The sequence below is a fragment of the Fukomys damarensis genome, unplaced genomic scaffold (assembly GCF_012274545.1).
Source record: "Fukomys damarensis isolate Sample0158 unplaced genomic scaffold, DMR_v1.0_HiC HiC_scaffold_27, whole genome shotgun sequence".
In the NCBI taxonomy this organism is placed as follows: domain Eukaryota; kingdom Metazoa; phylum Chordata; class Mammalia; order Rodentia; family Bathyergidae; genus Fukomys; species Fukomys damarensis.
This window is the reverse complement of record NW_022900939.1, coordinates 13,811,400-13,825,487: the sequence shown is the minus strand read 5'-3', so window position 1 is coordinate 13,825,487 and position 14,088 is coordinate 13,811,400. Positions and strand designations below refer to the sequence as shown.

At 38.0% G+C, this 14,088-nt stretch overlaps 1 protein-coding gene across 1 annotated transcript in view; it reads right to left on the bottom strand.

The window, feature by feature from the left end:
• Positions 1-2,545: 2,545 nt before the first annotated feature.
• The window catches only part of Traf6 (TNF receptor associated factor 6), an 18,386-nt gene continuing 6,843 nt past the window's right edge, over positions 2,546-14,088 (bottom strand). Inside the window, exons 4-6 of the mRNA XM_010612562.2 lie at positions 13,735-13,806; positions 11,554-11,631; positions 2,546-9,363 (exon numbers count right to left, since the gene is read on the bottom strand). Coding sequence (XP_010610864.1) covers positions 8,494-9,363; positions 11,554-11,631; positions 13,735-13,806 — 1,020 coding nt within the window. The 3' untranslated portion in view covers positions 2,546-8,493. The remainder of the gene's footprint in view (positions 9,364-11,553; positions 11,632-13,734; positions 13,807-14,088) is intronic.

Here is a 14,088-nt window from a genome sequence, read left to right as displayed (position 1 = left end):
ACTCTTTGGGTTTATCAGTTCTGATTCTAAGGAAATTTCGTTTACAACTCTGTTCTGTAGATGACAGTGATAACCATTTCTAGAAATGCAAATATCATGTTCTCTTTCTCTATATGATATTCGGGATTGAACTCAGGGGTGCTTTATCATTGAGCTATTTCCACAGCCCCATGCCTTTTTATTTTGATAGATTCTAAATTGCCCAGGTTGGCCTTGAACTTGTGATACTCATGCCTCAGCCTCCTAAGTAGCTGGGATTACAGTTGTGCACCATTGCTCCTGGCTGTCTTCTTTTCTTGACTTCCTTTCTCCACCGGGGAAGACATTACTTTTGCTTCCATTTGTATATTTATTTCAAATTTCTGGTCTATAAGTGTGCTTGTTCTTTCTTTTCTCCTTTGAACTGATTGTAACACCTGCTTGGTTCTCTCATTAAGAATTTAATAAAATCTTTAATACAGGCTCATTTGGTATCTGTGTTATTCTCTTTGGAAAGTTATCCTTTAATAAAGGCCAACCTCATATTAGCTCTGATTCCCATCGAAGAGAGGACTGTTTTTCTCCTTGAAAGCTCACAGTCTAACTAAGGAGATGCTCACTGCTGCAAACCACCTTTTGAGATATTAATACATCTCCCACTCCCTTTCTTTTGCCAGCTGCTCCATTAAAATAGGTAAGGCTCCATCTTATTGCTTCAGGAAAGTTATATGGCATATGCCAAAGCAAACAAAGTTAGAAGCTCATAATTTTATTATTTATTAATTTACTTTTGGTGGTACTGGAGGTTGACTCCAGGACCTTCCCATAGAGCAAAGGCCATTTTAAATTTTTATTTTCAGACAAGGTCTGGCCTAGGCTGGATTTAAATTTTTGACCGTCCTGCCTCAGCCTTCCAGAGTGGTAGGATTACAGGTGTGTCACCAGGACCACTTGAGCATTTTGTTTTCCTAAAGTTTAAGTCTCTAAAATAATTTAGAGAAGTGGAGAGGATCCGAATCTTAAAGAAGATGGGGATTTCCTTTCACAAAACCAGCTGATCCCTACTGGAGGGGAAGATGGAGAATTGGGAGCAACAGGACCAGCAGAGCCAGGCACTGAGAGGCCAATCCACAGGGGCTAGACCAAGGGGAGTCCAGCATGCATAGAACAAGCAGAGGGTTGGGCTGTGAGGGCCCAAAGATAGGACCCTGGAGGTCAGTGTCAAACCCCCTGTGGACTGAGGGCCCGTTGCTGTGTTTGTGTGTGTAAGAATGAATTTGGCTTTTAACTTTTTGAGCTACTTTAAATCCTCAGGTCTTAAGAGGTAAATTCCAATCTGATAAAATGATTTATGCTTTGGGGCTGTATTTTAAAAGTGAAATAGAACAGAAAAGATCCGAATACATTGAAACCAAGTGTTTCATAAACATTTTGTTTCAGTTGCCATCAGTGTAGATATTATTTTTTGATCTAGTTATGTAATTTTACTATTGAGCAAAAGAAAAAAAAAAGCACAACTCTGACCCTAAAAGTATAAACACAGTGAAATTCAGCTCTATGAGCCTACCTATGCAAAAAGCCTGCTTTCTTTCCTTTTCCTTTCACAATGACTCCAAAGGAGTATCAGATTACCTTTAAAATGCACCTTACTTTTAGGGTACTAACTATTGTAAAAGCAATGACTGTCTACTTTAGGATCTTTTGGCAGGGATTTTTATCTATATGTCCTCAGGTGCTATAACTTGGAGAAAAATTAAACTGGGATAGAGAGGCTTTTTAAAAAAGATAGGCTTTAAAAAATTAATTTCTGCCAGCCATTTTGATGAGAACAGGAAGTGGGAAGATAGGAAGATGAGAGGTACTGATTTTTCAGAAATTTAGGATCTACTTTTCAGTGTGGTTATACTACTTAGATTTCAGAAGAATAAAGTCTATGATTGGATTCACTTTTATATTAAATTGTACTATTTCTAAACCTGACTGCTATAGTTTGGATCAGAAATGCCCTCAAAGGCTCATGTTGTTAAAGGCTTGCTTCCCCGTGTATAGCTACTGAGAGGTGGTAGACCCTTTAAGAGGTGGGAACCAGCTGGAGGAAGTTAGGTCATTGTGGGTGAGCCCAGGAAGGAGTGTTAGGACCCTGCCTCTTCCTGTCCTTCTTTGCTTTCTGGGTACCATGTTACATGACCATGTGTTCCTAGCATGATGCATTGTGCTGCTACAGGCCCAAATCAACAAGGCCATGAGACCATGGACTGAGATCTCTGAAACTGTGAGCCAAAATAAACCTTTCCTCCTTTTATGCTGATTATCTCAGAATTTTGTCAGTGATGGAAAACTGACCACCACACCTGACCCAAAAAAATTACTGCAGGTATGCCACTTTATGAAATAATCTTGTTGGTCCTATGACAAATCTTAATTTAAAAAATGTGCTGTGTAAGAGTCAATCACAGAATGAACTAGAGGATGTAAAGTGTTCAGAAGCTAACCCAAAATAGAAATGAAACTGTAAATATCATTACTTATCCTCTTTTGGAAGTTCAAAGTTAAGGTGGACTTTTATAAAGCACTTACTATCTTACCAGCTTCTGCCCCCACTCAGGGAATTTGAGTTGATTTTACACAGACATAGATTACCCCATAGTTTCCTAAAATCTTTTTAATACCCCTGCAGCCTTTACTTAAAAACCCCTTTGTGGAGTTTGCTAACTAAGGAGAAAACAGGCAGCTGCAGCCCTGGAACTGAGAAGTTTCACCTTTGTTAGAAGTAAATTCATGCTGTTAATCTGGTTTCACAGTCTCTTTTTCTCACTGAGCCTAAGGTGGCTGTAGCAAGTTTCTCCTTAGGCCCAACTATGTTTCAAAAAATGTAATCCTAAAGGCCCCAGAACAGAAATCATACCCTAAATCAAGAACTAGAATCAATCTTCATTTACCATTTCCTGATGGAGCAAAGTACTAGCTCTTTTTATTTCAAGTAAAAACTAACACTTGGCACTGTTCTTCCTCGGAGAGTGTGTCACAGTCCCCCAAGAGAATAACACTAAAACAAAATCAAAGCAGTCTGGATACTTTATTAAACACCACTTGGATACTGTTCATATTTCAATAGATATTTCACTTTAATCAAGAGTACTCTTTTTGTAAAGATATCCTTGCAATATACAGGCTGATGGAGGAATAACAACAGATGAGAGGGAGAAGGTACATCAGTCTGGCATTTGTTTTCTTCTAAATTTATTTGATAAGGTGTCATTCAAGGAAGACTGCTTTGGTTACATCCTTGCAACAACTAGGACATGATTAAAGTAAAAACTCCAGCTGCTTCTGTGAGATAAACATGAATTCACATTCATAGCTTGGTTCAGAAGGCACAGGTCACACTCACCTATCTGAGGGTGATCTACAGATCTGCTTTGGCCAGTCTTTCCCTCTCTGCCAGCCCTGCAGTCCAACTGCACTGACCCCGAGGGAGATGGCATGAGGCAAAGCCACCGGCAGGAGCACAGCTTAAGGAGGGTGTGCTACACCAAATGTGGCTAATTCTTACAATGTTTCTTCAGTACAACCTTCTTTCAAATTGAACACTAATTTTCCGTCTCTGATCACCAACACTTGATGCTCTTCTTTACATTCACTTTCTTTTGTAAAGCACCCATTTCAGAATCCACATGAATTACAAAGACTACTTACAAATTCCAAGGCAATATAATTGCTGAGCAACAGAAGGTTTTCTGATAAGATATTCTGACCACTGGATGTTTCAATTTTTTCAAAAGTCAGATATCATTCCATATAGCCTGCCATACAGTTACAGAAGTTTCTCTGATTCAGAAACTGTCTTCTCACAGAGATCCAAGCATTAATAAATGTTACCCATTAAATAATAATATCTGAATTTCAAATTCTAGTTCACCCATTACAGGTAGATAAAACATCACAAAGACAAAGAAAACTGATTTGCCCACGGTCAGTCAGGATCTCTAAGTTCCTAATTTGGCGGTTTACATGCTAAATTACATAGTCGCTTCAGGCCCTAGGAAACATAATCTTGGAACTTTATATAAATAAAATGGGCCCAAAAGTACATTCTCACTAAAGAAATTAATTGGATAAGTTATCAAGTGTGAAAATACCATTACAATATTCGGCACAACTGATCAAGGGCTTTCAAAATAGATGGATTATAAAAATAAACCTTCAGGCAAAATAAATAAGATAAAAATTCACCCTAACATTTACACAAAAGTTTAAAATTAAAGTGAGGACTATAATTGTAGTTACAAATATAACAAGTTACCTCAAAGAATTTAAGAAAACTGAATTCCAGCTGCTCAATTATTTTAGGACTGAGAAGGAAAACCAAAGCTTGCAGCCTAGATACAATAGTATCTATTAAATTAGAGAGCAAATACAGAAAAACGTTACTGTAGATTCTAGGTGGTAGATGTCCACTAAGTTTTAAACTTTGCTGTATGTTTGAAAAATTCATGATAAAGTGCTGAGAGAAGTTGTTAGAGTAACCTCTGTGCCTTAGCAAACCAAGTACAAGACATACTATCAGAAACTGGTCAGTTCCAACCCTTGCTTTCATTTATTGTTATTACAATAATTTCACTTAATGTTTTTACATGTTTGAGTGTGCACTCCACGACAAATACCAACCCAAGGACAGGACATAAGTGACCAGAACACTGTCCCTGCCCCACAAACATTTTACTTTTTCCTGGGGGCCAGCATGGAAGAAAATTGGTTACTATTGCTTTGGTGGCTTTCTGGGAGGAGTGCGCTCCATCCAGAGATGCCAACCTCTAGAGCAGCGGAGCATCAGCCCTTCCTTTCCTCTTGTTTTACAGGCAGGGCTGGCATCCTGCAGACAAAGCACTTTGACAGGAAAAGGAGCACCACATCTCCTATTCCACAAAACCCTTTTCCCATCTACAATTATTTCTCAGCTTTATTGTATCGTGACCTCTGCCTAGGGATGGGGAACACAGGAGACGTTTTGTGAAAAACTAGACAACTTGCAAAGTTCTGAATTTGACTCAATGTGAAAGCTGTAACTAACTGGGTTATGAGCTGCTGAGATCCTTTCAGTCTGGTTTCATGAGACCATCTTCCTGGATGCTGGGAGTCTGGAAGGGCTAGCTCATTTAAAAAACACAGTGATGGCACCCGTGAAGCTAGGCATAAGCTAGCATGTGAATCTGGGAAGTAAAAAAAAAAAAAGTATTTCAAAAGAAAACACAAACTGCCATTCCTTTTCCCCCAAGGCTTTTAAGGAACTAGGCATCACACACACACACACACACACACACACACACACACAATACCTAATGGTATTTTATATAAAACAGTGAATAGAATTTAATTGAAGCAAGCCAAGAGCAGAGCTGTGTTTGTAACTGAATAAAATAAATATGCTTCAAAGTCTTAAGTTAGAAAAATCTGATAGTAAAAATGTTGCTTGGTCACCAGAGATTTGAGGAATCCATGGATAAAGGAACGAATGACAAGCAACTGCTCCCCTGTAAAGAGAATGCATTCTAATTGCATGCATTAATTCATATGCAAGTTCTTAGTTTGCCTGAGACTTACTGGTACAGAACTAGTGCCCAAGAACATAATTTATACCAGTCACCAAAACTATCTGCTAGAGGTCATCCAACATCACTATGAGTCCATCATCAGGATTAAAAAAAAAAAAAAAGCAAAAAAAACCCACCTTTTATCTTAATTCATTTTTTCTACTAATCATCCCCAAAATAAAAGTTGAATCACATTTTAGTATAGCCAGAAACTGCTACTGCAGCAACAGCCAAAGGGCAGTAATAAACTATCAAACTACAAGTCAGCATCCAGATGTTTTCTAAGAGCAAAATGTCTGACTTGCAACATAGGATTCGACAACTCTGCAAAACAGTAAACAATTTTTTAAAAGGTAAAGATGATGAAAGATGACTGTGTGAAATGATGGTTAACAAATTATAAGCTTACAGCTTAAATGCTTGTAGACTTATTTGGTGAAACTGGCATGCTTACGAATGGGGTAGGAAATTTAAACATAAAGAAGAAATCAATTTCTAGGTTTGGACTCAATTCCACGTTGACTCTTGTCAAAAACTTTCCATTTGAATGACCACCTGGCTGTTGGCTCTACTCTGTCTCCACCATAAATGACCAGTATAAAATAACTGGTTTATTACAAAATGCCAGATGTTGGGAATTACAAAAATTGCTCACTTAGAGGTGACCTAGTGGATGGACACTAACTTGAAATAAAGCATTAGTGCCAGCAAAGAGAAAGTTAAAGCAATTTTCTACCAGTAAAATCCTTTGATAGGTATTATGAACATTCTGTGGGCTAAAACTCAATTTCTTAAGACAGCTTATGGCTGGAAGGGGCCATTGAAACAGTCAGTCCAACTTATTTTACAAATGTGAAACCTGAAGCTAACAAAAGTTAAAAGGCAGGCAAAAAGAAGTTTTTAAGGTTTCTATGCAAAAAAATAAATAAATAAAATAAAATAAAATAAAAAATAAAAAAACACAACCAAGGCAGGAAATAACTCCTCTTAGTACCTAATGCAGAGACATGCTTTTAATAGAAATTTAGCCAGGAAGCTTTTAAATATCACTTCCTTTTTAAAATGAGGAGTTGACATTCTGTGGCAACAATGAATTTTCTTCTCTAATAAGAGTACACGTTTATTGTAGAAAATGTAAAAAGTGCAAGAATGCACAAAAAAATAAGCCATCAAAAATAATTTAGGATATTTCTTTCAGGCTATTTCTATCCAAATACAAAAATAACTGTTGCTTACTTTTTAAATGGAATTTGATTATTTATTCACTGAAAAATAATGACAGGAATAACAGCAGCACAGGTTTCCCTACTTGGTGGTGGTACTGTGATGATTCTCAGGAGCTGTTTGGGGAAAACAGCGAAGGGACACAAACTGTCAGGAAATAAACTGGTAACTAGTGATGAACCAGTAGTGTGCATGTGGTGCAGGGAACAGGGTCTTTTCCTGACTGTCGTTGTCACTCTATAACAGAGCAAGAGCTTTAACATGGGACAGGGTATTAAGGGGGTAGAGAGGAAAATACAGGGAAAGGTCACAGTGACGCTTGCTAGTTACTCAAAATGGAGAACCAGACTCCTCTCCACAACGACCCTGAACTTCCTCTTGAAATTAAAGAAGATCTCAAGCACTGCCTCTTGGACATACAGTACCATCTCTCATTACCTTCATTCAGACTTTGAATACTTTTGTGGAAAGCAGCAGTGGGGGATCCTATCGATTCCTCACCTCAGCACATTCTACAGAACCCTCCTCGGAACCTACAATAACTGGACTAAAGCCACCCACTCAAGCCAGGTCATGCTGTATCATCCTCTCTACAGCTTTCAACCTTGGTTTAATGATTTCTCTGGTACCTTCAAAGACTGCATAACTAAACAAAGAAACAAACAACCCCCCCAAAAAAACCCTGTTTTTAGGAAATCAATTTTGTAACAATAAAATAAGCCAGAAGGTAGTCAAAAGGGCTGAATATTTGTAGCTCATATAGCTTTAACTTCTGTTATTGCCAGTGAGATGTCAGGATAGTTAACAAGCTGAGTCAGTTTTCATTTTTATGCCTGTGATTTTGTGAGCATAAAACAAACAGAAGACATCCAGGGCTGTGGAATTCACTCTGTGCTGAACAGACAAAAAGGGATGGATCCATGATGTAACATTGAGGCACTGGGGTCTACATGGGACTCAGCATTATAAACTCTGGGGAAGACGCCACTTTGTGGCCTCAAGGAAATCTGTAAGCAAGGCAGAATGAAACACTTAAACAGGTTATTTAACAGACATGTTTACACTAAATAAGGCCATACTCAGGATTTAAAGCAGTCCCTGAGTATTCTCAGTAAACATCAGGAGGGAAGAAACAATGTAAATGAGAACTTAAGGTTTCTAAGGATTGTGGTTAAAATCCTCTGAAATCTGTAAGAGGTCAAATAAAATGAGAACTTAACTTTTCAGAGCAGTCACTCTTTCACTGGCACTAGTACAGGCGGTAGTGATGTCACATTTCATATATTTCATACAATAACATAAAAATAAGCCAAAGTTTTTAAGCAAAGCTCATTACTGTCAAAGGTTTGAGCTTTAGCACTGTTTTTTTATACTTGTTTTTTTGTTGTTGTTGTTTTTGACAACAACGGGGCAGATGACCATGAAACTACAACAAAGAGGTACACTAACTGATGAAGTAGCTGCTGCTGCCAAAGGCATTTCAAATATAACATTTCTGGAAAAACATGAAATACGGAGATAGATTCCCAAGGAAAAACTGAGTAAGATATTTGTAACAGGCGGATGCAGCAAGTGGCCTCTTCAAGAACATTCATTGGTATTACTCCTTCTCCACTGGTTTTGTTTGTACATTATTATCAAACATAAGGCAAGGAAAGGCACTTTTCCCAGTTCTTCTTTTTAAACAAATGAAAGGATGCTACACCCCTGCATCAGTACTCCGAGGCTGAAAACCCTCCTTTCGATGTCCGCCCATGTCGAAGCGGGTAGAAACCTCACAGCGCACTAACAACGTATCATCCTTAATGAAAGTTCTTTGTCTTAGGGCTTCCAAGTGCATGAAAGTTACATAGCCAAAACCTTTTGGATTCCGTGGGATTGTGGGCCGCTGGAAGGCGAGCAGCTCTGGTTTGGCATCCATTACCTCTTCGTGGTTCTGCCTTATTGAGGCTTCAGACTGATCAAGAATTGTAAGGCGTATGGTACCCTGGAAGGGCCAAGGGAGATGGCTGTCATACTCTCCTTGCATTGTGTGGACAAAGAGGGATATATAGTTTGCACAGCGCTGAGCAGTTGGTAACTGAAGGTGCAGGCGCATGCACAGTTTGTACCCAGGTTTGCCTGTGTAGAATCCAGGGCTATGGATGACAACAGGTTTCTCCTCTTCTTGAGACTTTAAGTGCATGCCAAAGTTGCCAATCTTCCAAATGTAAATCCCATTGCACTGTTGTGCTTCAATTTCAGCGACTTTGTCCTCCAGGGTTCGAATAGTTCGTTTAAGCTCATTTACGTACATATACTGAGTTTCCATTTTAGCAGTCAGCTCCCGGATTTGATGGTCCTGTCTTACAAGGCGACCCTCTAACTGCTGAATGGTTTCTTGGAAATTCTGGACCTCTGGGTGGCACCCAGAGGAAACCCGGGGCAGAGAGGCAGCATCATATGGAAGCAGATCACGTGGAGGCACGGGAGTTAAAGCAAGGTTTAAACTATGAACAGCCTGAGCCAACATTCTCATGTGTGACTGGGTATTCTCTTGCAGGTGGCGTGCCAAGTGATTCCTCTGCATCTAAAACACAAGCACAAGCCTAAGGTGGGGAACAGATACTGAGGACTGGGGAAAGGATCTGGCCAGGCCAAGTAAGCTGTCTGCAAGGCGTACTACAGCCCTTCACAGTCCACTACACTTTCCTTTGCCTTCACTAGATTCTTGATCCAATGAGATGATCCTGCCTCCTCACTAAAAGACGGATGATGTCTCTGACAAATACTCTCAGCTTTCTTCAAATCTACTTTTCACTGACAAAACACATCAGTCTCTATACTCATCTTTTTTTGTTGCTATCAACTGGAGACTGGATAAAGATGTGGTTTTTTTATAAAATGGAGTACTACTTAACCATAAAGAACGAGAAACTAGAGTTAAGTGGATGCACATTGACGCCATACTCTTAAGTGAAATTAATAAGTTGCACATATGTAAATACCAAATAGTTTCTCTGGTAAGAAAAAGTAAAAGTATAAATAAGGATTGAAATGTATAATTGATATTGTGTAATAGGAAGAAAAGGTCTAAAAGAGTAGAGGAAGTGCAGGGGTAGGGGAAAGGTAAAAAGGGAAAAGAAAAAACATGTGAAAAGGAAAAACACGGAAACAATGCCTTTGTAAACAGGTGGAGGGGCTGAAGGGAGGGCAGGGGAACGGGGAAAAATTAAGAACCTGGTAAGTCATGTATAGGTACAAGATCCCAATGATGAATGTAACTGTACTGTATACCTAAAATGTACTCATAAATTTAATAAAGATAAAAAAAATACCATTTTCTACCTTTTCCTTTAAAACCAAAGTAACATCCCCAATTCCTCATTTATAATGCAAGTCTATTTCAAACTGGAACCTGTGCTTTTTCCATGCTATTTGAAGGTAATCAAGAACATCACAATTGCTACATAAAATAGTTATGACGTAACAATTTTTATTATAAAAATTCTTGTACATTACAGAAAAAGTTATAGGTAAGTTACCTACTATTTCATCCAACTTCACTAATATTTTGGTATTATTTCCTTCAGGTCTTTTTTTCTATGCATACAAACAATAAATTTTTTTTCACAAAATGTACTCATACCATATACTATTCCATCTTTTAAATTATTAAACTTATTACAAATAAGTAAAACAAAACAAAACAAAAGGGTAATTACACTCTCCAGAAAGAGCAACACTTGACACTACCGATCTCTAGCCTTGAAGATAATCTGGGAGCTATGACAATACTTTCTTTTTGCTGGATTCGTCTGTTTCTGTACCATTGTTCTTTCATGATTCCTTTCCCTGGTTGAATTCTCTTTCTTGAACGTGCTAATTCTCGATGATCACAATCACACCTTCTAGTATCACAACAAATTACTCTCCCAAATCAATACTTTGTGTCTACATTTCTCTTTGGAGCTTAAGATCACATATACACCCATGTTAGTCATCTCCACCTGAATGTTCCAGTGTGGGGTGAACTCAAATGTGTGACTCAATACCATAAAAGCACAAACTCTTTAAAAACAAAACAAAAAACCCAACTATCTCTATAGTTTTCTGTATTCACTCTGCTTCTGAATGGTCCTTTCCCACCTATCCAGAGACAAAAACCAGAAACTCAGAGTCATCCTAGATGCCTCCCTCTCCTCTGTTCCACAGGCAATAATCTACCCTGCTGACCAGGTGTCTTCTGGCTCCTTGATCTGTCTTCACTGTTACTGATGTCATCAATGCTGTCCTCATTTTGGATCTAGCTTTTCCAGGCTCAGGGATCCACAGAGACTCTTCTATTTTTATTTGGTCAAATAACAAATGAAACTACTGAAAGTCCCTCAAAATGTGATGCTCACTCTTTCACAGCTCTTTTTTGACAACTTTTTTCCATCTGTCAAGGGTCAACCCCCAAACAAACCTGGTCACGTCTGCCTCAATGCTCTAAGGCAGTGGAGGTGAATGTAAGGCGCGCACACCATAGCAGAAGTTTGTGTGGCTGAAAGCTCTACAGAATTCACCATCACTGCTCTAAAGCCTTCCTAAGCGTGCCTTTGTGTCTGCTCAAAGCATCAACAACTTTATTATATAATAGATCATGTGTTTTCCAAACACATTCTTTTCTGTATTCTCCACTAGACTACATAATTGAGCATTTTTGATTTATGCTTACGATTTCAAACAAGAAAAACCAAATCAAACCAAACAAAAATAACAATAAAAAAAACCTTACCTTTTCATGGCAACCAAAAGTACTGAAGGTGCAGGGGATTGGGGCTGTAGGGCAGTCTAGATCATAGTGAGTAGGCATCTGAAAATCACAACAAAGGTAAAAAAATGTTTTTCCCTTATGTGAGGTTCCAGTGTGATGAGATTATACTTAGAAAGGAATTTACGTTTTACCTAAACAAAACTATGTATTATCAATGGCTGTTTTGGGGCCAGAAGAGCAAAGCTAAGTAAGCTGTGACAGAAACCGGTAGCCTGCAAAGATTAAAATAATATTTATTTCTAAAAGTCTCTTAATATCTGCCCCCAAAATTCAGTAACACTCATTTCATAAAAGGAATCTGTTCCTCTCACAGGCAACTGGCACCCTCTAGTGGTATTTTCAAGAAAGAACAACTTTTGATAATTGCAAACTTTAACAGGGCCCACCACTCAACTGCATGCAATCAAGCCTCAGAGCCTCCCTTGGGACAACCTTCTATAAATCACCTTACCTTTTGTAAACCTGGGCATATTTTGTCAAAAATGAGGGAACTCAGATATTCAGGGACTAAGATGTTAGAATATATTTTAAACACATTCTTGAAAGCTTTAGACTTTGATATGGGGAATCAGACACATTCTTACTCTTTGTGGTAGTGGGCATTAGACTCCAGGCTTTCATCCTGATCTATATAGCTAGCCATTTTTAGTTTTTAAGATAGGGTCTTGCTAAGTTGCTAAGTTGATCAGGTTGGGCTCAAACTTGTGCTCTTCCTGTCTCAGCCTCCCGCCACCTGCCTGCTGCATTATAGAAGTGTACCGCCATAACCTGGTTCAAAGACACATTCCTTACAGCGAGTTCCATTATATAGGGTCATAATCTCCAAAAGTGGTACCAAATTTTCTTCCAAAATTTAGTTTGGCTATAGTTACAGATCAGAAAGCAAGTTAAGAGTATATCCAGGATGCAAGCCTGGGTTTTCTGATGCTTTGCCTAGGTTTTTTTTTTTTTTCCTACAGTACACTTTATTTCTGCTGAGTTTAAATATGCTTCATTATTTCCTTTAAATATTAAAAGATGGCCAAAAGGAAAATCAAGGAGGCGGGAGTTATGAAAAAAGAAGTTTAACACCTTCAAATTAAGACTGTTGGAAAGAAACTAAAGGACTCTGTCAACAGACAGATGGAAAAGCTTAGTCAAGTGACAAATTTTGCTTGCTTCTACATAGCAAGGCAATCAATGTGATCTCTGGGTTTGCAGATTTCATGGGTGTGTACCTGTCTGGTGACTAATATTCATATTTTGTGGGTAAACTCCCCAAGTGTCAGAAGACAACAATCTGATGGAATTTTCCTTTCTCTATTAATAATCAAAACAGATTTCTATTATAATCATGCCCTCTGATGATGCTAAAGTACAACCAAGAGAGGGGCCACAGGTTCTGGAAATCTCAAATTCTTCCATAGCCTCAGGGGACACAGCTACAAATAATGCTTTGCTACTGAATAGTTTTGCTTTCTTCTATTTCATTGTTCTCTCTTACTCTTCCATCTCTGGACACTAAAGAGCCTAATTTCACAGTGTGTAAATATGTATTTCTTAAAGTCTTTCCTTTTTCAGGCTAGGGCTGTACATCAATAATTGCCTAGCATGTGCTAGGCCCTGGATTCCACCTCCAATACCACACACACACACACACACACACACACACAAACACGTACGTTATCTCTTTCTTTAAATGGTTATCCTTATATTGAACTGTTTTTATAGGACAAAGCCACAAGGTGAGGCTATTGAACTGTTTTTAATCTTACAATTATATAGTTTTGTTCAGTATGGCCTTATAAAGGTACATAAACATAGGTGTTATGTTAATGACTTCTTAGGGATTTTAAGCACTTAAAGAACACTGGATCTTTGTTCTTTCAAAAGTTTTTACATTATTACATTAATGTATGTGAGTATACATAAACATAAGTACCACGTTATGACTTAGGAATTTTAAGTTATTAAAGGCACTGGATTTTTGTTGTTTTGAATGTACTTATTACATTAATTTATGTAAAAATTTTTTTACAGTTCTATAATTCTAATACTTTTTCCACTTGTATTGATTTTGTCATACTGATTTAACTTTTCACTTAAAAGCTAACACTTCTGTAAGCTCTTCTGCAGCTTTTAATTTATGAAAAAGAATCATACCTGTTCTCTGATGAGCATGGTGTGGCAGTATTCACAGATGACATTTGCCAAAGGACAGTTCTGGTCATGGATCTAAATATGATGAGAGAAATATGAGCATGAGAAAATTAAAAAAATAAATAACCATTTCTTATAAGAAGTACTTTTTTCACTACAAATTATGTATATGAATGCATGTTAGGCAAAAACGTGGGGAGAGCTTTTAGAAAGCCACTTTCTCTCTCTTTACCTAATACTGAGAGGCATTTAGCCTTGCAGCTCCCTCAAAATCACTTCCTTTAAACCTGAAGCAGACTACTGTGACTAGTTTGGATATTATTTGCTAATACTATGGTTCTTTTTTTTTTTTTTTTT